At 34.8% G+C, this 25,637-nt stretch overlaps 1 protein-coding gene across 1 annotated transcript; it reads left to right on the top strand.

Moving 5' to 3' along the window:
• Positions 1 to 21,115: 21,115 nt before the first annotated feature.
• LOC104109034 (uncharacterized) lies at positions 21,116 to 21,895 on the top strand. Its single transcript, XM_009618212.2, has one exon. The coding sequence runs from the start codon at positions 21,116 to 21,118 to the stop codon at positions 21,893 to 21,895; it is 780 nt and encodes a 259-aa protein (XP_009616507.2).
• The last annotated feature ends 3,742 nt before the right edge of the window (positions 21,896 to 25,637 follow it).

The following is a 25,637-nucleotide window of genomic DNA, read 5'->3' as shown; positions in this document are numbered from 1 at the left end:
GTCAACACCGAACCAAAATCTTGAATCCTCAACTTTCGAATTCTATGCTACTTAGTGCACTTAATCACGTAAATGTGTCAGAGTACAAGAATTCCATCATAGCTCCCGAACCACTAATAGGGTAAACACTTCATCATATAGAAACCTTCTACTTAAATTATTTCAAGAGAACCATTACAACACGTGACTGAATTCCCATATCCATAGAAAATACAGTTCTCAGGTAGTGGTCTAAACCACCATAACTCTTCTGGGATCCCTCTACACATAACATGTCATAATACTTGAATTCCTCCAAACAAAATCAATTACGGCGGCCGTCAAGCCTCGAACGTACCTCCACAAATCACATGCATAATTCAATGTGCTGAAGGAACTGATCATTACCACCATCGTGCCGATTCAACCATTGTTAGCCGATCCGTCTTTTCTCAATTTACTCTCAACTTGCCTTAGAAATAATAATAGCTCCATTCATTACATCACGAACTCAAATCCGCACTCATCCCAAGTGACCTTATTTCACGAGACCACGCTATTTCAAAACCCACTAATTATCTCATATCCCTTCTTGTGCGCACTTTTTACATCTTCAACTGGTACACCCATTCTGATACTTCTTTTATGAATCTGAAGTTATTTTCTTCCGTTTTTCCAATGCTACACCACAACCTGAAGATAACGTAGAGTAGTCCAAGCCCTGTTTCATAATCTGCTGCAAAAGCTCGATACTCAACCTTACTATAGACTCGAGATCCTTAGACACCACACTTTAAATTTTTGAATCCACTAGGACCGTTATTGAGAGTCACTTGCTCTGACTTGTTCCCAAACATGATCAATTCCAAGGCTCTGCTAGCACATGGCCACTTTATCAAGGAAATATCCGACTATTTCACTTTCCTGTGCATTACATCTACACGAAGCATAAACTCTAAGTCTTCCAAAAACCTGAATATGAATTGATAAGGCCAAATATGGCACACATTCCCCAAATACTCTGCTCAAATTACCACTGATGTTTTCTTTCCTTAGTTACAATGACCCACCAATATACCGATAACCAGAAACCGCACAAGTTGATACTACGAAATCCAATCATAGACGGTGGGGCTCTCCCACTTAGCTTGAAGCTACAATTACAAAATTTTGGAATCCACCGAGATTCTTTCTTCATTGTTGACATGATCCTGCACACGCAACTCGCCAAATTTTCTCGAAATCCTTCTATTAATCTTTAATAAACACTCCGAACCACTAGCCACATTTACATATTAAATCTCTTACCGAGTAGCCAGTAGAATTCTTCGCAGAAGCTTCGTCAACACCACGCGACTGCTAGCCTGCTTACAAGAGATAACCCACCTGTGGAAATTACATGCTGACATATTCCAACATCGTTGCACTGGGTGCAATTACTACGAAATCAGTAGATCATCCTGAGTCCGAGCTCATTCACCAGCTGCACCAGTCCGTTCACTCCTCATGGGTGTCAACTAGAGGTGTGACAATACATTACAATCCAAAGTCATGTTGTATAATTCTTCATATCAAGCAACTCCCTCCTGTTGTATCCAATCTTCCTCAATATAGCAGCTAATATCACAACTTAAGTCCGTAGACCTAGTCACTATCCATTTTACATCCCAAATCACTCCAAACATTCCTCAAGACATGTAATCATCCTACCACGTAACCCATGTGCTACCTTGCCACTCTCCCACTTTGGTCAACCATCTCCTTTAAGCAACTACTCTGCTTCTATTTTCTTACACTTGGCCATTTCGGAACCTAGCTACTGCAAGGCATCTTCCACATGTCCTTCCTCATCCTTCGCTGCCCAGTTGTTGCCTTAACTCAAAATTCATCTCTGTAGCACTTGAACCAATAGCTCGTTACCGGCCTTAAACCTTTCTGACGATCATCCTTCTCGAGAGATCAATACTAGAAACACTGCTTCGATCCTGAATCACTGCACACCGCGATCTCTATCGACTGCTTCCCCTAAACCAATTCCTAACACCCCGTCGTGAAGGCGAGTTGAAGAAAACCATAACACTGCGAATCTTAACGCATTTGACAAGGCGACGACACCACATCAAAATTGAAAACTCTACCACACTCGAAAATATCAAGCTTCGTTACTCCATCAACACCAAACCTGAACATTCATAGTCTGATTGCCTTTTCTCCGCTGAAATTAAAACATGGAACCTATGAATCATGTACTAAGAAAACCTTCTTTCAAGTCGTTTACTGCCCTGATACATAGACGGGCATTTTACCATTTCATAAACATTGTGCGATAATAACGCACCAATCGTCATAACAATCAATGCCAAATCTCAAAACCTTAGGTAGTACTGATACTTAATTTGAAATGACAGAGCGTCCTTCCGCAAGGCGACGACAATAGACCAATTAATTACACAGGGAGAAGCATCCCGCACTACATATGTAGTACCATTAATAATTACCTCGATCCTCAATGTATAACAAGCCCTTCACGTCGCATAAGATCGAATATGAAGGAAATGTAGGCATAAGCCTCAAAGGAATCGAATCACACGATGAGGAATCAAAAAGGGAAGTATTCCTAACAGCCCTGTAGCCTCTCGAAGATAAGCACAGACGTCTCTGTACCGATCCACAAGACTCTACTAGACTCGCTCATGACTCATGAGACCTAAGTGAACCTAGTGCTCTGATACTATGTTGTCACGACCCAAAATCCAAAAAGGTCGTGATGGCGCTGGACACCAATATCAGGCAAGCCAACCATAATCAATTAACTTAATTACCCATTTTAGTATTTTTGAAATAAAAATTTCTTCAATGAAATTGTAAAGATAAAACTCATAGAGTAAATGATAAATATTTTTAGCAACTAAATTTCTAAACAATTCACAACCATTCTCAAAACCCGGTGTCACAAGTGCATGAGTATTTACTAGGGAATTAAAAATAAAATACAGCAGTGGTCTAGAATACAAATTAGACAGGAAAATATAATAACTCTGAAGGAGACTCTATTAGCTGCGGATCGTAATATAGAATGCAGCTCACCTATGTCCCCACAATTATTAACCATACCTCTGCGCCCACAAGGCCGCTATACATATATGTACTTGCACAATAAAATGTGCAGCAAGTGCAGTATGAGTACGAAAATAATGTGTACCGAGTAAGTATCAAGCCTAATCTCGAATAGGTAGAGATGAGATGGCCGACTTTGACACTCACTATGGGTCAATAATATTTAAATAATTATGAGATAGAAATATTTATATCAACGTGGTTCATAGAGTTAACAGTAATTTTATTGACCATTAGAAATAATTAAATTCCTTCAATGCAGTAATTCTCAATATATTAATTAAATTCCTTCAATTTTAATAAATTTCCAAATCTATCAATTAGTCTCATTTACAGGATTAACAATAATTCTTAACAAGCAGGAATAATAATTCAATAGATTCCAAAGATTTTCAGTTTATCAATTAGTCTCATTTACAGGAATAACAATAATTCTTAATAAGCAGGAATAATAATTCAGTAAATTCCAATAATTTTCAATTTATCAATTAGCTCACAAGCTGCAATAAACTATTAAGGTATTGTGTGATTATTATTATTATTAAGCACGATTTCTGCCGAGGACGCACGGCTCGATCCAGAGTGTCGTGTACACTGCCGAGGGACGTGCGGCACGATCCATAGATGCATCTATCCTGCCGAGGCGTTCGACCCGCTTCACAAGAAAGGAGGACATTTCTTATGTATCTCCGGAAGGAGAGTATATTTATTATAAGATAAATTCGGGAGGAAGAATAATTTCTTTTAACAATTAATTAATTTAAACAGAAAGTCACCTCGTGCGTACGTAGCCCCCGCAATTAGCAATAATTATTCAATTTAATCCCTATGGGGTAATTTCCCCCTCACAAGATTAGACAAGAGACTTACCTTGTCTCAAAGTCCACTTTCCGATTGCCACGTCGCGTTGAATTCTTTATTTGACGTCGAAAAATCCAAAACTATCCAAATATTATACAAAATAATTAATATAAGGTAAATGATTCGAAATTTATTTATTAAATAAATTACCTTATACAAAATGGTAAAATTCCTAAAATTCACCCCGGGCTCACGTGCTCAGATTCTGAAAATTTTCAGATAAAAACGTTACCCATAATCTCAAGAACTTGAATATATAATTTCTACCCAATTCCATAACTATTTTCGTGGTTAAAATCTCATTTTTATAAAAATCTAGATTTTTCACCTAAGCCTTTGATTTCTAAGATTTACTAGTTATAATCTACCCATAATCTATGTATTTAACTATAAGTATATAGAATTAACTTACCTTCATGTTGCTAGTTGAAATCCTCTCTCGAACAACTCCAAAATCGCCCAAAAATGGAGGAAAAATGGGTTCAAAATGTCTGAGCCCCGATTTTTAACTATTCTGCCCAACAGTGATTTTCGCACCTGCGGAAGAGGTACCGCACCTGCGGCTTCCGCACCTACGAAAAAGCCTCGTAGGTGCGAGTTTTCCCTCGCCTGCCAAGCCTCGCATCTGCGAAAAATGCTCGCACCTGCGCATTCGCAGGTGCGCTCGAGATTCCGCACCTGCAATGGCAAACCTCCCCTTCTCTTTTTCGCTTCTGCGCATAAACCTCGCATTTGCGAGAGTCGCACCTGCGGCTGTCCAAGCGCAGGTGCGAACGTACCAGAAGCAGAAGGCTTCGGCTCTTCTTCAATATTCCAAAATTGATCTGAGCCTCGTCCGGTTAACACTCGAGGCCTCCGGGGCCCCGCCCGAACATACCAACAGGTTTGAAATCATAAAAACGGACTAGCTCGAACTCACGGAACGAGTAAAACAACATCAAATCTAAGAATCATACCCCAAACCAAATTGATTCAAACTTAAAATTTTCAAGTTCTTTAATTTACTTCCAATGCGCCGAAACATACTTAAACTACTCGAAATGACACGAAAATTTGCGTGTAAGTCTTAAATCACTATACGGAATTATTCCCAAACTCAAAATTCCAAATGAACTTCAATTACTCAAAATCCTACTCCAAACTAAATTTAAAGAATTTTAAACCTTCAAATAGTTGATTTTTACTATTAAGCGTCAAAACCCTCTCGGGTTATCAAAAACCCGATTCGAACATACGCCCAAGTCCAAAATCATCATACGAACCTATTGGAACTATCAAATCCCGATTCCGGGGTCATTTTCTCAAAATGTTGACCGAATTCAAACTTGTCCATTTAAAGCTAACTTAAGGAACCAAGTGTTCCGATTTCAACTCACACACTTTCAAATCCCGAACCAACTATCCCCGTAAGTCATAAATTATTAAAAACACATACGAAAAATTTTATTTAGGGAAACGGGGTTCTAACAATCAAAATGACCGGTTGGGTTATTACATTCTCATTAAACCATTCATGTTCCTTGATGCCATGGCAATCTCTTCTTCAAGAGCTTCTGGATCGTCATCAATATCATTTTCTCGTCGTTCAGTTGTAGCTTTGAAGGCAACTCTTTTCTTCTTTTCTTCCTGGTTTGTTTTCTTGAGGTGAGTTTTCTCGAATGCTATAAGATCTCCTCGAAGCTCATCATATGAAAGTTTGTATAGGTATTGTGATTCGAGTGCAACTACTTTTGTCTGGCAAGGGGTAGGTAGACTCCTAAGAATTTTCCGAACTTGATCACCACTTTTAGTAGGTTTACCAAAAGCTTTTACATCTCTAATGATTTTGCTGAACCTTGCAAACATTTCCTTAATGGATTCTCCTTCTTTCATCTGGAAGAGTTCATAGTCATGAGCCAACATGTTAATGTGAGTTTCTTTCACTTTATTGGTTCTTTCATAAGTAACTTTTAGTTTATCCCACATTTCTTTGGATATATCACAATTTGAGATTTTCTCATATTCCTCTCCACTTATAGCATTATAGAGTAAATTTCGTGCTTTAGCATTGACCTGAACAACTGCCATTTGCTCGTCTGTGTACTCATCTATATCTTCTGGATCAGCAGGTAGTTGAGTAGTTACTGGTAGTGGATAGTTTCCCTTTTTGATAACGCGTCATACTTTGACATTATAGGATTTTGCATATATTTCCATACGCACTTTTCAGTGAGAAAAGTGTTGGCCATTGAAATATGGTGGCATGACTTGTGATGTTCCTTCTTGAAAGAGTGCTCCAACAATTACTTGATTTGCCATGATCTTTTTTCATAAGTTGTTAAGCAAAAAGTGTGAGACTAGCTCTAATACCAAATAAAAGTACAAGAGGAAGGGTGAATTGACTATTTAAAAATTGTATTATAAGTAGTTGACTAGTTTACCAATTAGTCGACTAGAAATAAGAGCAAGATAATAGTAATGCAGAAATAAAATGCAGGAAATAAAGATACCAGAATTTTATTCTGGTTCGGATTCAATGTGAATTCTACTCCAGTCCCCTTGGATTGCAAGGATGTTCTCTTTTAGTGATCGAAGTTTCTTGAGTACAGAATGGTTGATATAACTTTACACCAACAGTTTGATCTCTATGTCACTTTTATCTTCTTGATACCATGCCTCACCAGTGTTTTTCTATTTTTCTTCTCTCACTAATTACACAACAGATCTATAAGAACTATAATGCTTGTTTGGAGTAGAACAAAAGGAGTGAAAATGGTTCGTTCAAAGTATATCATCTTCAAGTCTGGAACATATGTATATATACAATTTATGAGGCCTTCTTGACTCTTGAATGACGTGAATCTTGAGAGATTGCAAACCCAAAGGAGTTGATCCTTGAAATGAATCATAGATTGATTCTTTCCAAGAATAAAGTCAAGTTTCCGTTGATCTTCCTTGATTTGTGGTCTTGACGAGCTTTTCATCCGCTAGGCATTTCTTTTCGTTACTTGAGTGATTTGCGATAGATCCCTTGATTTCTGGCTTCAACAATCTTCAGTGCATCTCTTTGCGTTCTCGTTTTCCTTTGATTTGGGACCTTCCAGTAATAGCTTCCGTCAATCATTTATAGAATCACTGATTGATTCTTCTTCCGGATCTCCGCTGCTTTTTCCTTTTTCATCGCTAATCATTGATTCTTTTTCTTGCGTTGCTTTTGGAGTTCCCGTTAATAGATTGGTTCCTTAATCTATTATTGACTGGTATTCCTTCTTGATTCTTTTGTTTTATTCCTTGTGATCCTGCACCAAATGTGATATATTATTTTTCATCATTGAAACTTATAATTAACATAGCAGACCATTGCCACTGCCACAACATGCCTTCATCAAAGTTTTCATCTTGAATCCCAGGAATGTGTGGTTTTTAAGAACAACCATGAATGCTTTGTAGTAATCTGCATATATGAAATGAACATCGGGATATTTCAAACGCAGCTCTAGAATTGCTTGCCACAGGTGATCATTGTGAAGCTTCGAGAACATATTTAATCCCTTAGGGTTCGTTTGGTTGCCGATTAGAGTTATGCATGTATTAGTTATGCAGCTATTAGTTATGCAGGAATAAGTAATGCAGGTATTAGTTATGGAGGAATAAGTAATGCAGTGATTAGTTATGCATGTATTAGTTACACAGAGATTATTTTTTTTGAATATTTGATTTGTTGTATTAGAAATTCATATAAATTATATAAATTTTAAAGTAAAATACTTATTTACTAATTTTGTATCTAATAGATTGAGAAGAGGAAGAACCTAGCAGTGAGGCATCAATATCTCCATTCTTATTTTCCAAAGGGTTTGATACAAATCAATTTATAGAAGGAAATCTTTATGTGTAAAATAATAGGGGTAAATATGTTATTTCAATATTTTATCCATGTTTTACTAATACATGTATTAGTTATTCCATCTTCTATCCCGCATAAAATAATACTAAGATTGACTCATAACTTATACATGTATTATTTACGTAGAATTGTAAAATGACAACCAAACATGGTATTAGTTTTGCTGAATTTTGTACAAAATAACTAATGGCTACCAAATATTGCATAAGTTATGTTGCCCCCAATACATGGATAACTTCCCTCCTAACCAGCTACCAAACGATCACTTATGTTATATGTTTTTTCCAATTGAATCGCCCTCTGGAAACAGAGTCCTAAAACCAAGAAAGCAGCCCACGGGTAGAATTCCAGAAACCGTGAGAGTTTTGGCTCCAGCTAGTCTTTCTATTGAATTCTTAATTGTCCCCACCACTTCAGGCACGAGAAGGGACGCCTATGAAATAGATTTTCCATGTAAGAAGGCATGCTTCATGCTTGTAGTCGTTGATGTCGGGTTGATCCATAAAGATGAGGCCCTTCGGAAGAACCTTATTGTTTCTGCCGCAGTCATGAAAAGAGAAGCAGTCTTCGTAGAAGAACTTCATGAAGGTGGAAATCTGAGAAAGGTCATGTGACTGTGGAGGCGGTGGGATGCCATTCTTGAGGAAGAAAAAGGGCTTCATGATAGTCGTTCCGGGCGTCGCAAAACTCAGACCAGACTCGAAGAATTCAATGCCTCGTTGAGTGTATGGTTGTGGAGAAGGCAAACTGAGTGTTGCAGCAATATGATCAGCTGCTGCTGATGATGAAGAATCTCTGAAACTGTATATAGAATTAAAGGGACTAACAACTTCTTTCGCCAGAGAGAAAGACGAAACAACGACAAGACAGGAAAATAATAGTGACAAAAGCAACAAGCAGCAGCGGCTACCATTAATTAGGGAAGCGAGTTCAAACAAAGAATTGATGGAGCTGTGTTTTATGCAAAACGTTGAAGTGACCTAAGGTATTTATACAAGTGATACTTGGCGTTCACGTTTGTAGAATACTAAGTCGTTTTCATTTAGGAAAACACTAAAAGTAGTTAAATAACAAAATATGGTAAGTTCAAACTTTTTTTTTCTTCCAAGCTTTAGAGGATACACGGAAGCAATTTCTGCTTTTTCTTTAAGCAGATAGTAAATTTTTATTATTCCAACCTAATAATTTCTCTAGTTATTTATTTATCTTTTTTAGGAAAATAATGCCAAGAAAAGGAATTATACAATCAAATCGGCATTAAAGATATATTGTTTTTGGTACGTTTTTTAGAAATGTGATTGAATCAAAGCCATAAAAGGTAAATTACACCCCCCTTATCATGGAAATCCTACCCAAATATTAGTTTGATTAATATTTCTAATTTTACAAGTGTGTAAGTGTTTAGTTTTGAAAAAAGGTGTGTATTTGTAACTAAAAAAAAATTAAAATGACAAATAGGAAAATCATGTATATTTAATTCTATGAAATCTAATTAAGATCGAGAACAAACATCTTTTTCACCCACTAGAAAATCTTTTTTCACATGTCTTTGATTAATAAAAAGAGAGAGAGTAAACGATTTTTTTTAAAACAAGTACTTTTCAAAACCTTTAAATCGGAAATATCCACAAATAACTTAATACTATATCAATTGCTAGAAAAAAATACTTTTTGCACTCTAGATATGTAAGCTATTTGTATTTTAAAAACTTAAAACATTATATATAATATATAATATTATTTTGGCTTGCTTAAGCATTTTCAGTTTACTTGGTTAAACTAACATCAATTCCTTTGTGTAGGCTTTTCATTACATAATAGGTTTAAGTATTTGATTTTGAAATACTGGGATGCACCTTCTTCTTCTTTCTTTTTTTTCTTTTTTTTCTGAGACGGGATGCACCTCTATATCTCTTTCCAAAATAGAAAGCGTGTATTTGTAATAGAGTCATACTATATATGATTGTGCGTTAACCAATAGCAGCCTATTCAATTATTTAACTAAAATTAACCGACGAATGTATAATATATTTTAAATTTATATTTATATTTATACTATATTAAAAACACGTAGCCCTTTAGTGAAATATGTCGTCTTTTTTTACCTATTAAAAATAGGTTTCACATTGGACAAAATTATAATTTAAGTTAATTTTCTAATATTTAAGACTTTAAATCAACTAAAATTTTTGATCATTATTGAACCATGTAAGAAATATTAATATATAATACTTTAATCGGTTAAACTTTCACCTTACATAAACCAAACAATTCTTTTTATTGTACGTAGGCATACAAATTAGGCACGCACATATCTTAATCTGATAAAACAACCCAAAGTTCCATTCAATGTACACTTTCTTCCAAATTAAATATTTAAATTATTGTATACACATTATTTATGTCATTATTTTCTTGAAAATAATACTTTTGTCATTATAGCGTAGTCCATGTTCATCGTGATAAAGTATTTTTGTTTGTTATTTGTTTGTTTTTGGTATTAATTAGAGCATAAATATAACAATAATATTCACTAGATATTATACTGCAATAAAAATTTGAGAACAACTACTTCTGTGATTTTTTAAAAATTGTTTACTCATGACATGGGCAACACGCTCAAAATTAGTGCATAATAAGTGTATACGGGCTAGAAAAAACAAACAGTGAAATAGGTCAGCTATTTGTGTAAAGATCTCGCCTAAAACTAATGTTTAGCAACAAAAAAATATGTCACCCATTCCTATATTTCACATAAAATCAAAATCATAGAGAATTCGTCAACCCGGTTCCAAAAATCATGCGTAAGCTCCAACATAAAATAAGTTTTATCAAATAAGCATAGTCACGTCATGAAAATGCTATATCCAATGCCTACAACTACAAGTGGAAACATAACATTTTCACGTACCTTTACAATTACAGGAATTTAGGAAACTATACAAGTAAAACTAGGAAGACAATCAAAGTTTTCATGCCTTTGGTTTATTAAGCAACCAGTAAATAGTATTAGCGTTCTTTTTTTCTTTTTAATAGTAGTAGGTTTAATGACAAAATCACCCTCAACTGTAGACTGGGGCATTGCTGCATTTTATGAAAACCAGGACCTTGCCCGTCTCATGCCAGGAAGGTAACAAATACCAATTGCTCTAATTGTGTTTCTCGACATAAAAAACTAGAACCAGAAGTTACACAAGTGACACTTGTTATGAGTATATATGATACACTATACTACTATAGGTACTTTTGCTATATTATAATATAAGGAACCTACACAAATCTCTGTTTTTTGCCTCATAAAGGATGCCTTGTTTAACTGGAGAAGGCTTAGAAATCAGGTTTTTATGTAACTTTTGATTAAATCTAAACTAAATAGTCATTCCTACATGTAACATGTCTCTCATTTGTTTCCAAAAAATGTTGATTTTTTTTGTTCCAACTAGATTTGAAGTTAAAGTTTAAAGCATGACTGCATGAGGTTGGATGTGTAATGGAAATTAAGAGTGCTTGGTCAAGGCCATCTTGAGTAAGATAGATTGATTGAAACATCAAATATTGCACACTCAAGCAGAAGAAATGGCAGGTGATGCTTCAAGAAGTTGGCATGATGAAGGATGCCAATAGCATTTAGCAAATATGCTTATTAAGTAAGTGGAGGCAAAGGTCTGTCCTGTGAAGAATTGTTGTTTCAGAAAATTTTTAGTGGATTCATTACTCTGAGATTAGTATTGATTGCTACTTCTCAAATCCTCAATTTTTTATATCACATGGCAAATATAAGTTTGTGAAATTCTCAGGATACAATACACAAGCCTAACATGAGAAGAATGAATCTCATACTCTAGTTCATATCCTCTCTTTATACCCCTTATAGATACATCAGGTGGATGTTTAAGATAATAGTTCTATACTCGCTTCGCAGATTACATGGTAGTTTACAAGTACACAGATTTAAAAGGGAAATCAAGCAAATACAACAACAGCGGCACAACCACTGAGAGATAACAAAGCGAGGAGAACTTGAATTGCTGCGAATTGCATTCCATATACAAACAGAGGATACAAAAAGATAGATCTGATATATTAAGAACTAGCTACCTGACTTAACTGGTCTTGTTCGATCCATCAACTTAGCCGAAAGGTTACTTTACTTCTCCATCATCAAATCATCAGTACAAGAAAGTGAGGATGCGACGACATTTATTTGGTGACATTTGAAATAAATATTGGGGAAAAGAAGAATTTCTGACATTTATGAAAAAATATCGTAAAATTAATGACATTTGATACAAAATGTCATACAATCAACTACATTTGATATAAAATATCGTAAAAACAACGACATTTGATATAAAATATCGTAAAATAACGACATTTAATCCAAAATATCATAAAATAACTAAATTTAATACAAAATATAGTAAAAACAACGACATTTGATACAAAATATCAAAAAATAGCTTTTATTTTAAATGTCATATATTAGTCAATAATTAACAATATTTACATCTAAAGTTGAAAATTTTCCTACATTTATTCGTTGTTAAATCATTCTTTATCTAGAAGGAAAAAAAATTATTCTTTATGATAAAATTACATACTTAAAATCACTACCAAGAATATAAGGAAAATTAGAACTAAAATGACTTTAGTGATATTTATAACAAATAATAGAAAATAAGGAAAATGACAGAATTATTCTGATAGTTGATTGTAATTGTCACAATAAAGTAGACTTTGTGACATTTAGAACTAATAATGGAAAGGTTCCCGCATTTATATCCTAAGCTTGATTGACGGATGTTAGGGAAATTTTAAGACTATTTTATGGTATTACCAAAAAGCAAATTAGGCCTCACTCTAATTCTTCTCTTAAAACTCTAAGGATTTTAAGACTATTTTACGGTATTACCAACAAATTAGGCCTCACTTTAATTCTTCTCTCAAAACCCTGACCGCCTCTCGCCTTTGACAAGATTGTTCTTGGATTCCTAGAGAACATCCACATTCCCATTTGCAAAAGTCAAGAAAATCATGGAATTGGGAAAGATCATTGACAAGGTATTATGAAATTTAGGATTATTATCAACTAGCTTTCTTTATTTCTCAAGAGAGGAGTATTATTTATCTTTTCACTTGTTTATGTTTTAACGAGTTACAGGTTCGACAAGTTTAAATTTATGGATCAGTGACGTCGATTGTGATACTGGATGCACAACGTGGGTGACGACTTTTTCAAGGAAGGTCTTTTGCCGATCAATCTGGAGAACCTGGATTAAAAATGCTTGAAACGATAGTTTAGAGAAACACTCCCTACCGCTGATTATTATTTCTATAGATTATAGATCGATGATCTTAATTTTTATTAGAGATATATAAACAGAATTTATATTGGCTGAGAACGATTATGTATTTATTGTTACATAATTATGTATTGCTACGTTGCTTACAATATAATATTTTGATAATTACAGTTTGTAGTTATTCACAAAAGAGTGCAAAAGTGACTAGTTGTTTCATTTTTGTGGTGTGTGTTTTCTGAAGTATTAAATGATTTTTTGATCATGAAAATCTTTTAAAATTCATTATTCTTTTAATATGAAAAACCAAAAATAGAAAACTATTAACAAAATGTAATTTCCGACATTTCTGTTTTGTGTCGCAAAACAAAATAAGTTGAGGGTAGAGCTTACTGACATTTGACAAAATGTCGTAAAACAAATGTCACTAGATATTCACCGACAATAATTTAAATGTCGAAAAATTCCCGATATTAAAATTTTCGACACTTGTTTTAATTGTAAATTAAATGTCAGTTAATGATTTTGCGACATTTATATAACATATAATGACATTTATAAAATGTCGTCATAGCCTTATTTTCTTGCAGTGCATGGATGATAACTCACAGCCCTATAGCTCCTAATTATTTTGGCAAAAGAAAAAGTATCTTACTTATTGAAGTATAACATATAAAGTTAATTGATGGCTAACCAGGTCAACGGGGAAGAGCCTTATTTCTGAGGCTAAGCTTCTCACAAACAGTTAGACCCTACTTTTATCAATTTCAAGCTTAGAAATACAGGTTGAAAGACAACAGCAAAATAAATTAGATAACAAATATAGAAATAAACCTTAGAAAAATATTTGAATGAAATTGTGATACTTTTATTGAGTATGCGTAAAAAGAATTGCTAATTGTTACAGAAACTAAGAGGGGCATTCCCCTGTACATACGAAACAATGAGAACCTGCCCTTGATTTTGTTTACCCTCAAAATTGGATAACAATTGAAGTTATACGTGGTTTTAAGGATACGCGATCTAACTTGATACTAAATGAGAAATCAGATTAAAATTAAAATTAATGATAAGAAAAGTAAATGCAAACCACACAAGTTAAATAATCTTGGCCTTGAAGGTTGATCACCCTCGAGTCGAAAATACTACAATCGGTGTCGGAATGAGATAATAATAACTAGAAATGATAGTTTATTGCTTTGGGATGCATGTTACAATATGCTTTACAAATAATCAGATCCTCTTTATATAGTAGAGGATTCCTACTTTAGGTAAAATTCTATATAAGGTAAAAAATCTCATAATTTGCTAATTAATCGGTTTCATTGATACGTGCCGAGATTCCCGCCGTGATATCCGACCGGTTACGGATATTTCGGCCTTCCGTTATTTTGATTCGATAACGTTTTCTCGAGCTAGTTCGGAGTAGGGGTCAGTTCCGGAGTTACGAACTCGATAATCTTGAAGACGCATGCTCTAGCCTCGTGCCTAGGTTCGATGGAATTCAGGGTCGATCTTCAATCCATTATGTTTCATTCTCGATCTGTCATGCAACAGATGAGCTCGGTTTCTACCGTATACAGATAGTCCCCTCGTTTTTCGGAGAGTAGACGACGAGAAACGACATGAACTTCCGATCCTTGCTTTGATAAATCATGACTTAAGAGATAAAAGATAACTGAAACGTCCTGTCGGTCCAGTCTTCAAGGCATTAAATGTGTGTCAGTTGTTGGTCGGACACTACAGGTTTTGAACCGCCGTTTGCAAACTATAAATACTTCCTCATTCCATTCATTAGAACTTTTACATTCAAACTTTTGCTCTTGTGCTTTAAGAAAATTTCATCACTCTCATCTTTTGGTTTTCTGGCTTAGGTTTAAAACTTCTTCCCTTCTGGTTTTCTGAAAGCTTTCATAAGTTATCCGCTAATTACACATCCTCTTTCATCAGCACCGTCTCTTCTCCTCTATTTAGAAGCAATGGCTGTGAGCACGTAATTTTTGCCCCACGCCTAAATTACTCCTAAAAATATTCTAATTTAGTTTTAATTGTCTTTATGAAATTTTAAGAATTTTTCTTTATTTTTCATTTTTATTTGTTTTGGCACTATTTGAACTTTTAGCATATTTAGTGACATTTTAAATCATTATATATATATATATATATATATATATATATATATATATATATATATATATATATATATATATATATATATATTTTATGTTTTACTCTTTACATTTCTAGATTTCAATTACGTGTTAGTTGCATTTCTAGGAAATACAGAAAATCAAAAGTGCATTAATATTTCTATTTTTTTTTTACATTTTTAGGTTTAACTAATTAACTTAGATTGTTAATTTACACTTTACCGAGCCTAATTGTTAGATAAATCATTAAATAGGTTAATTTTGCAAATTTTAGCTTTACATGTTAGGTTAATTAATTGGTGGCTAAGCACAAAAACAAAGAAGAAAGGAGGTAAAAATAGCATGGGCTAACCAGTTTTCGGACTGGTAATTCAAAAATAGCCACCGTTTGTAAAGTCATTAAAAAATAGCCATTATTTTACTGCAACACGGACCGGTCCAGCATAATATACTGGAGATTGGTACACCTGTGTATGAACATCTAGCACATTATGCTGGAACTCCAACACGCGGAAAGTTCCAGCATAATATACTGGAGATTGGAGGACCTGTGTATGAACTTCCAGCATATTATGCTGGACCGATATATTATACTGGAACTCCAGTATATGATGCTGGAATATTTTACAGATTTTGAACAGTGTTTTCGTTCAGATTTATCTTTACATGAAAAGTGGCTAAATTTCGATTACTTTTGAAACTGTGGCTATTTTTCAATTACCACTTGTAAATCTCGCTATTTTTTAATTTCTCCCAGAAAGGAGGCTGCCTGTCACGACCCGAAATTTCTCACCGACGGGACCGTGATGGCGCCTAACATTTCACTTGCTAGGCAAGCGAATGTTAGAAAATCGTTAAACCATTTCCTTATTTCCATTCAGTAAATAACAATAATTAACTAAGATGAAATATAATAAGTACGGAATATTATAAAACTGTATTAATTACTATCACCCGGATCTGGAGTCACAATTCATGAGCATTCTAGAATTTACTACAAGTAATAGTCTGAAAGAAATACAACTGTCTGAATGAAAGAAAACAACAGTGACATAAAAAGTAGACGGGGACTTCAAGGTCTGTGAACGCCGACAGATCTACCTTGAGAATCCGGACGACAGACCAATAGCAAAATCTCGATCAACCTGAGTCGGTATCAAAGTCTGCACAGAAAGTGCAGAATGCAGCATCAGTACAACCGACCCCATGTACTGGTAAGTGTCGAGCCTAACCTCGGCGAAGTAGTGACGAGGCCGAGGCTAGGATAAGACACCCACATATAACCTGAACAGTATAATCATGCTAGTGGCAACAACAGTAAATAAAATAATAACGCAGAAATAATGGGAAAGGAACATACAGTGGGGGAATACAACATAAAGAGTGAGAATAATGAAAATACAGAATTAAACCGAAAATCCTTAAACGAATTGAGCAACTAAAACAACAAGAAAGACTGCACGGCATCACCCTTCGTGCATTAAATCTTTCATAATATACACGGCATCACCCTTCGTGCTTTACACTCTTCCTCATAATATAAATAATGCATGCACGGCATCACCCTTCGTGCTTTACACTCCTCCTCACCAATCACATAATCAATATCAATGGATAGATAAGAGTATCACAAAGAAACCAGTATTGTACCCATAATCAATAGCACAATGTAATCTCAACCTTGAATCAATATTCGAAAGTTACCAAATCTCAGTGAAACCAGATGTGATTCACTCAACATTTCAAATAACCCGCTAAGCATGGATAGTAGAATTTAAGGCTTCAAAATAGACAAGAATAGAATTTCACTCGCATGCTATGACTCGACAACGATGCATAGATGCTCGTCACCTCACCTATACATCGTATTTAACAACCAAACACGTAGCAAATGAACACATAATACCTATTCCCTCAAGCCAAAGTTAGACACGACACTTACCTCACTCCGAAGGCCACTTAATTCTCAATCACAACTTTTTCTTTGGAATTCACCTCCAAATCACTCGTATCTATTCAAAAATGACTCAATAATATCAAACATTGTTAAAGGAATCAAGTTTAATGAATAACTACAGATTTTCCAAATTTTTCCTCCAAAAAATCAAAAATCGACCCCGGGCCTGCTTGGTCAAAACCCGAGGTTCAGACCAAAATTTATTTACCCATTCACCCCCGAGCCCGGATATGCAATTAGTTTTGGAATCCGACCTCAAATTAGGGTCTAAATCCTAAAATTTTCGAAATTCCTAGTTTCTACCCTAATCCCTAATTCTACTATGAAAACTCTAGATTTTAGGTTGATAATTCATAAAATATAATGGGTAATTGAAAGAAAATTATTTAGAATCACTTACCAACAATTTAGGGAAGAAATGGCTCTTGAAATATCGCCTCTCACCGTTTGATTTTTGAGAAAAATAAATTTTTGGCTAAAATTCCGTTTTTGGATTATGTTAAGTGCTGGGCAACAGTGTTCATCGCGTTCGCGAGAGCACTGTCGCGTTCGCGAAGGGTACTGGCTGCCAAGCCTTCGCGTTCGCGAGAACCAGCTCGCGTTCACGATGGTTACTCCACCTTGGCCTTCGCGTTCGCGAGGCATTGCTCGCGTTCGCGATGAAGGAACGGCTGACTCCCCCTCCCCAATGCCTAACACTAAGCGTTCGCGATGGGCTTGTCGCATTCGCGAAGGGTAACGCCCCTCATCGCTTCGCGTTCGCGAAGAAGAAATCCCTGCCTCATCAGTTTACTTTTCGCGTTCGCGAAAGGGCCTTCGCGAACACGAAGAAGGATATGCCAGACACCAAAATCTGCAGAAAACCAGATTTTTCCCAAGTCCAAAACATCTCGTGGCCTATCTGAAACTCACCCGAGCCCTAGGGGCTCCAACCTAAACATGCACACAAGTCTAAAAACATCATACGAACTTGCTCGCGCAATCAAATCGCCAAAAAATCACCTAGAACTACGAATTTAGCACCAAATCAAATGAAATTTTTAAGAACACTTTAAAATTTCTATTTTCTCAACTAGACGTCCGAATCACGTCAAATCAACTCCGTTTCGCACCAAATTTCACAGACAGGTCTTAAATATCATAACGAACCTGTATCGGGCTCCGGAACCAAAATACGGACCCGATACTAACAATGCCAAATATCAATCAATTCTTAAAAATAAATAATTTCCAAACTTTTAATTTTCATCAAAAATTCATAACTCAAGCTAAGGACCTCCGAATTCGATTCCATGCATACGCCCAGAATGTGCACGTAAATTGAGGAGGGTAAAAATAAGATTTTTAAGGCTTAAGAACCCAGATTCGAGTTCTAAAACATAAGATGACCTTTTGGGTCATTACACTGCCAAGTTTTAATGAAATTGGGCCGCCTTAATGGCCCAAATGTCCTCAGATTTGCCCCAACCCACTCCCATTATCTGGCCCAGACCCCCTTTAAATCCAAACGACCCCGTTTTGTCACATTCAATCCCTACCCTCCATCTCCTTCAATCCAATGGCCAGGAAACCCTATCCCAATCCCTTATAACTGTCTGAACCTGACCCCCCAAACACTAGAGACCCTCTTCACTTCCCCATCTCCCTCATCTCTTTCATGCTATCTCAGAGTCACCGCCGTAAATCGTCTTACGGCGATGGGTGAACACCAAATGGCCTCAAACTTTCACCCTATGATCTTCAACGTTCTCTCTTTCTAAAGCCCCTAGACTCATCCTTCAAATCCCTCCGAAATTCCAATTATAATAGATCTAAAAAATGCCAAAAACCCCAGTCCGCCTCTTGTTGTTTATTTCAGTGATTTCAGAATCGATTTGACCTGAGACTTGTATTGATCGGTTGTTCTCATTGAGAACAATCGATGAACATTAGTTTCGATTTATTTCGAAGATGCAGGAATCCGACTACATCATCGTCGACCAGCCAATGCTCTAATCTCTCTTATAGCCACTGCCGCTCAACAGCGCTCGACCCCATTTTAGCACTAAAGGGTAAAATCTCCTAATCCCTCACCTCATTTTTCTCTCTTTCACGTATCATTTATTTTTCTGGAATTGGTCATAATTCTTCTCTTTTGATTAATTAGTTAGGTTTAAATACTGCATTCTGTGCTCTAGATTGGTAATCAATTGTTTGTTAATTAAATTGAATCGCTTTAATTTGAATTACTAAATTGGAGCACAAATTAGTTGGCTTTCCTGTGCACCGTTTTGTTTGATCTAGCTGAAATAAATTTGGGCATGTTTGATGGACAGGCCTGATGAGGTTGAAAGCCCATTAAGCGCGACTGGTTTGGTGGCTAAATAGCCCAAGTGATTGGTTGTTTGAATGTGTAAAAATGGCGTGTGGTAGACACTAAATAAGGTGGTGTTTATTTTTTATCCACCAATTCTAATGTTGAGCAAAAATAGCCACTACTCTATTAAAATTAATATAAAAAGACAATTTTACCCTTTCTTCTATTTTTTTTATTCCCAAACCCTTCCTTTATACGCTTCTCTAATTTAAGTTCAGAGCCAAAATTTCATAGGCAAAATTTCGCTCCTTCAATATCGTTTCTGCATGCAACTCTCTTCTCTCGATTGAAGTTCAGAGCCAAAATTTCGCTCCCTCAATATCGCTCCTGCCCAGCCCACAAAAATTTTCTGCGTATACTTTGTCCAACTTAATCTCTTCTCATTTGTCATCTTCTCTGCAGTGAACCAGCGTACTGGTATATTTTTGATTCTGCTTTTATGTATTTTTCTTTTTGTATATCTCTAATCGTGATCAATGCTGTATTTGTCATCAAGTATGTGTGAAATGTCCAAAATAATGATTATAACTTGATTCGTTGAGGAATAAGGTGCAGATTTTTGTGAGAAAGTTATTGAGAACCTTTTGGTATTGAAATGTGTTTGTGGTTCAATCAATATATTGATTATGTAAGGATATTTCAGAAAAATAGTCCTAAGAATTTGTAAGCTAGTTGTGTTTAGGAATTTTAGTTAACTGTGCTTCTATTAAAGATGCATCTAATTAGGTCCTGGATTTTAGTTTTTTAGTTTAAATATTAAGGACATTTCAGAAAAATAGTCCTACGAATTTGTAAGCTAATTTTAGTTAATTGTACTTCTATTAAAGATGCATCTAATTAGGTCCTGAATTTTAATTTTTTAGTTTAAATATTAAGGACATTTTAGAAAAATAGTCATAAGAATTTGTAAGCTAATTTTAGTTAATTGTGCTTCTATTAAAGATGCATCTAATTAGGTCCTGAATTTTAGTTTTTAGTTTAAATATTAAGGACATTTCAGAAAAATAGTCCTAAGAATTTGTAAACTAAGTTTAGTTAATTGTGCTTCTATTAAAGATGCATCTAATTAGGTCCTGAATTTTAGTTTTTTAGTTTAAATATTAAGGACATTTCAGAAAAATAGTCCTAAGAATTTGTAAGCTAATTTTAGTTTATTGTTCTTCTATTAAAGATGCATCTAATTAGGTCCTGAATTTTAGTTTTTTAGTTTAAATATTAAGGACATTTCAGAAAAATAGTCCTAAGAATTTGTAAGCTAATTTTAGTTTACTGTTCTTCTATTAAAGATGTATCTACTTAGGTCCTGGATTTTAGTTTTTTAGTTTAAATATTAAGGACATTTCAGAAAAATAGTCCTAAGAATTTGTAAGCTAAGTTTAGTTTACTGTTCTTCTATTAAAGATGCATCTACTTAGGTCCTGGATTTTAGTTTTTTAGTTTAAATATTAAGGACATTTCAGAAAAATAGTCCTAATGTTTACGTTCTATTTCCTTCTTTGTAGTGTGCTAATGGAAGGAGATCGTATTTTCGAGTTTGATGATTGGCATAATTTGATGAGCTATTGGAAAGGAGATTTTCAGTATAAGGAAACAATAAAAAGTTTCTTGTCGAACACGCAATGGAAGAAGTTGAGGGATGGTGTTTTCGGAAACTTTTTTCGATTACAAGGTGTGAAGTTCTGTGGTAGACTTATTCATTGTATGTTGCTTTCAGAAATTATAAGCAATGACTCGCATTTAATGATATTCAAGGTTTTTTATCATGAAGTGAAGTTTACACGTGAAGCGTTCCAGATAATTACTGGGTTGAAATGTTCTTCTTCAGTGGACTTCAAAGTTTTAGGTGAAAGAGAGAATAGGCTTTCGAAAGTCTACTTCCCTGGAAAGGATAGAATCGAGTTAGGCGATTTGTGGCATTTTATTACTAGTTATCCATATGGTACAACTGCATCATTTGTAGGCAGCCATGACGATGCGGTGAAGTTGGCAACAATTTATTTTGTTGAATTTGTGTTGATGGGGAAGCGCAAGAATCGGAATGTGTCTGAGTGGGTAATGAAAATCGTAGATGACGATAAACTCTGCTCTTCTTTCAATTGGGGCTCTCTTTGTTATGAAAAGTTACTAAAATCATTGAAGAGCTGCTTGAAGCCCAAACAAAATACTTCAGAGAATGAGAATGAGAATGAGAAAGAGAAAGAGGAAGATAAAGAGAAGGATAGTTATACTATACTTGGCTTCCCTTTCGCCTTCTGTGTTTGGATTATGGAAGTATTCCCAATTTTTTAGGAAAAACAATTTGTGAACTTCAGAGAATGTGGGTTCCCCCGGATGCTATGTTATTCAGATATGAAATCTCCACATTATGACACCCTATATAAAAAGTACTTCCATAATGAAAAAGTAAGTTAACAGGATTACTAGCTAATTTTTTGTTTATGTGTTTTAGTTCTGAATACTTACATTTTTTTCTTATATAATAGTTGTATCAGTTGCTCGAGATGGTACTATTTCTTTCTTCTGAAGTAGATGCGGAGCCCACTAGTGTGCATGTGCCATTGTCTCAAGATCAAAGTTCAATGCCTTCAACACAATTTGATGAAGTCTTGCTTAAGAAAATTGTTAACGTAGGTTTTCTGTCTTTGAATACCATTAGCTTTTTATTTGCTTATTTTTGCTTAAGAGACTTTTTTGTTTTTATGGTTTTTGATTCAAAGATTATCGGAGAAGTTCAAAAAGGATATGGAGGTAGAATGTACTAGAATACATCAAAAAATAGCTTTATCAAAAAAAAAAAGATTCAAAATGACATCAAAGTAATATCCTTAATTTTTGTGCTTGTAACTCTAAGTTAAGGACTACATGTCCTTAACTTTTTAACTTGTAACTCTAAGTTCAGGACTACATGTCCTAACTTTTAAACTTGTAACTCTAAGTTCAGGACTACATGTCCTTAACTTTTTAACTTGTAACTCTAAGTTCAGGACTACATGTCCTTAACTTTTTAACTTGTAGCTCTTAGTTCAGGACTACATGTCCTTAACTTTTTAACTTGTAGCTCTAAGTTCAGGACTACCTGTCCTTAACTTTTTAACTTGTAGCTCTAAGTTCAGGACTACCTGTCCTTAAATTTTTAACTTGTAGCTCTAAGTTCAGGACTACATGTCCTTAACTTTTTAACTTGTAACTCTAAGTTCAGGACTACATGTCCTTAACTTTTTAACTTGTAACTCTAAGTTCAGGACTACCTGTCCTTAACTTTTTAACTTGTAGCTCTAAGTTCAGGACTACATGCCCTTAACTTTTTAACTTGTAGCTCTAAGTTCAGGACTGCCTGTCCTTAACTTTTTAACTTGTAGCTCTAAGTTCAGGACTACATGTCCTAACTTTTTAACTTGTAACTCTAAGTTGAGGACTACATGTCCTTAACTTTTTAACTTGTAACTCTAAGTTCAGGACTACATGTCCTTAACTATTTAACTTGTAACTCTAAGTTCAGGACTACCTGTCCTTAACTTTTTAACTTGTAGCTCTAAGTTCAGGACTACATGTCCTTAACTTTTTAACTTGTAACTCTAAGTTCAGGACGACCTGTCCTTAACTTTTTAACTTGTAGCTCTAAGTTCAGGACTACATGTCCTTAACTTTTTAACTTGTAGCTCTAAGTTCAGGACTACATGTCCTTAACTTTTTAACTTGTAGCTCTAAGTTCAGGACTACATGTCCTTAATTTTTTAACTTGTAACTCTAAGTTCAGGACTACCTGTCCTTAACTTTTTAACTTGTAGCTCTAAGTTCAGGACTACATGTCCTTAACTTTTTAACTTGTAACTCTAAGTTCAGGACTACCTGTCCTTAACTTTTTAACTTGTAACTCTAAGTTTAGGACTACATGTCCGTAACTTATAAGCAGCTAACATTCTGATTCTTATTTTAAATACTATCTCACAGGCTTTAAAGAAAAACCTAGGATCAAAGATTGATACTTTATTGAAGCTTCTTAACAAACCTCATGAAAGGACCATAGAGAGAGAACCTAGTGTTCCAATTAGCAAAGATGCAGTTGATGATCAATGTGATGATATAGATGTGCATGTAGAAGATCATTATGAAAGCGATTATAGAGATGCGCATCTAGAAGATGAAACTGATATTGGCATCGAAATTGGGAAAGGTTAGATACAGTTTTTGAATTTGTTATCATTGAAATTTATATTCAATAACATAATACATATAAACTTTTTTGTGATTACAAATGTGTGTAGAATCGTTTGATGGAGTGCAAGTTCAAGATGGAATGGAATGTCAAGACCAGGAAAATCCAAAAGAGACAAGTGTAACAGACATAATTTGTAAATCTGGAGTGCAATCTCAGGATTTAGAAAATCAATTAGGAACAAGTATAAGTGAGATTGTATGCAAATGTGTTGAAAAAATATATGATCTATCTACACCTCTCTCACTTAAAGAGAAATTTGGAAATCAAAATGATGCCAATCAAGGTTAGATGGAATTTTCATGACATGTTGAATGTTAGTTTTAGTAAACTATTAGTAACAAGTATTAATTGTAAATGTTACAGAATCTTTTGAAACTGCAAGGAAAAAAGATGGAGTGGACTATCATGATGAAGAAATTTCAAAAGAGAGAAGTGGAGGACAATCTCAAGACATAGAAAATACCCAAGGAACAAGCATAAGTGAGATTGTTTGCAAATGTATAGAAGGAACGTATGATATCTCTACACCTCTCTCTCTTACAGACAATATTGGAAGCCAAAAAAATGCTAGTCAAGATAATGATTTAACTGGCATGATCTTGACAGTTGCAAAAGGTTAGACGGAGTTTTTTTTCATCTTATACATGTTTGTTTTAATAAAAGATTAGTAACAAGTACTAATTGTGTTAGCTCCTGTAAATATTTTGCAGAATCTTGTGAACTTGCAATCGAAGAACATGGAGAACAGTTGCAAGATAGAGAAAATGCAAGCAATATGTCAACACTATTGTCTGTTAAAGAAATACAAGAAGGCAGCGTGGCCAACACAAGTATTGATTGTGTCCTTAATATTGTATTCATAATTCAAATTGTCAGGACATTTCAAAAAATATGTCCTTAGTTTTTGTCTCTTCATTTGACAATTCATAGAATTGACGACTTGCAGCAAACTAATGTATATATAGTGTTGTTTGCAGAGCAAAACAAAAATGAAGCCGTTAACCAATATACTAGGAAAAGGAAGAGAGATAATATTTGTTTTGATGGTCCATCATTTGCTATTCTTACTCCTACTCCTCCGACTACACAAATGAGCATTGATGAGGGTTTGTCTATGGAGGTTGAAGGAAATGTTGAAGAAGAGCTTGGTCGAGGGAAAAGGAATAAGAAGCTTAGTTGGCAATTGAAATCTCCTTTTGAACAGAAAAGAAAAAGAGGAACATCGATAGCACACAATGAAAATACTCCTAAGTATACAGGCTGGATAAAATCAAAATATACTCGTACATGTATTTTTCATTATGCCAAAGATGATAAAAACTTATTGAAAAATTCATTGGGTGGTTGGGCAAGGAGAAATGGAAAGGTCGCAAAAAAGTGTAAGTCCCTAAATGTATTCATTATTTCTTAATTGCTTACATTTGTCCTTAACTTTTAAACTTGTAACTGTAAGTTAAGGACTACATGTCCTTAACTTTTGAATTTGCAACTCTAACTTCAGGACCAAGTGTCCTTAATTTTTGAACTTCCACTCTAAGTTCAGGACCAATTGTCCTTAACTTATGCGCTTGTTACTATAAGTTCATGACTAATTATCCTTTAATTTATGAGCTAGTAAGTCTAAGTTCAGGACCAAGTGTCATTAACTTTTGAACTTGTAACTGTAAGTTAAGGACATCCTGTCCTTAACTTTTGAATTTGCAACTCTAACTTCAGGACCAAGTGTCCTTAATTTTTGAACTTCCACTCTAAGTTCAGGACCAATTGTCCTTAACTTATGCGCTTGTTACTCTAAGTTCATGACTAATTGTC

The sequence above is a fragment of the Nicotiana tomentosiformis genome, chromosome 1 (assembly GCF_000390325.3).
Source record: "Nicotiana tomentosiformis chromosome 1, ASM39032v3, whole genome shotgun sequence".
Taxonomy (NCBI): domain Eukaryota; kingdom Viridiplantae; phylum Streptophyta; class Magnoliopsida; order Solanales; family Solanaceae; genus Nicotiana; species Nicotiana tomentosiformis.
Note: the sequence above shows the minus strand (reverse complement) of the source record. Positions and strands in the feature narration are given on the sequence as shown.

Coding starts and splice junctions, on each gene's coding strand:
- LOC104109034 (XM_009618212.2), top strand. CDS start 21,116: ATGGAAGGAGATCGTATTTTCGAGTTTGATGATTGGCATAATTTGATG.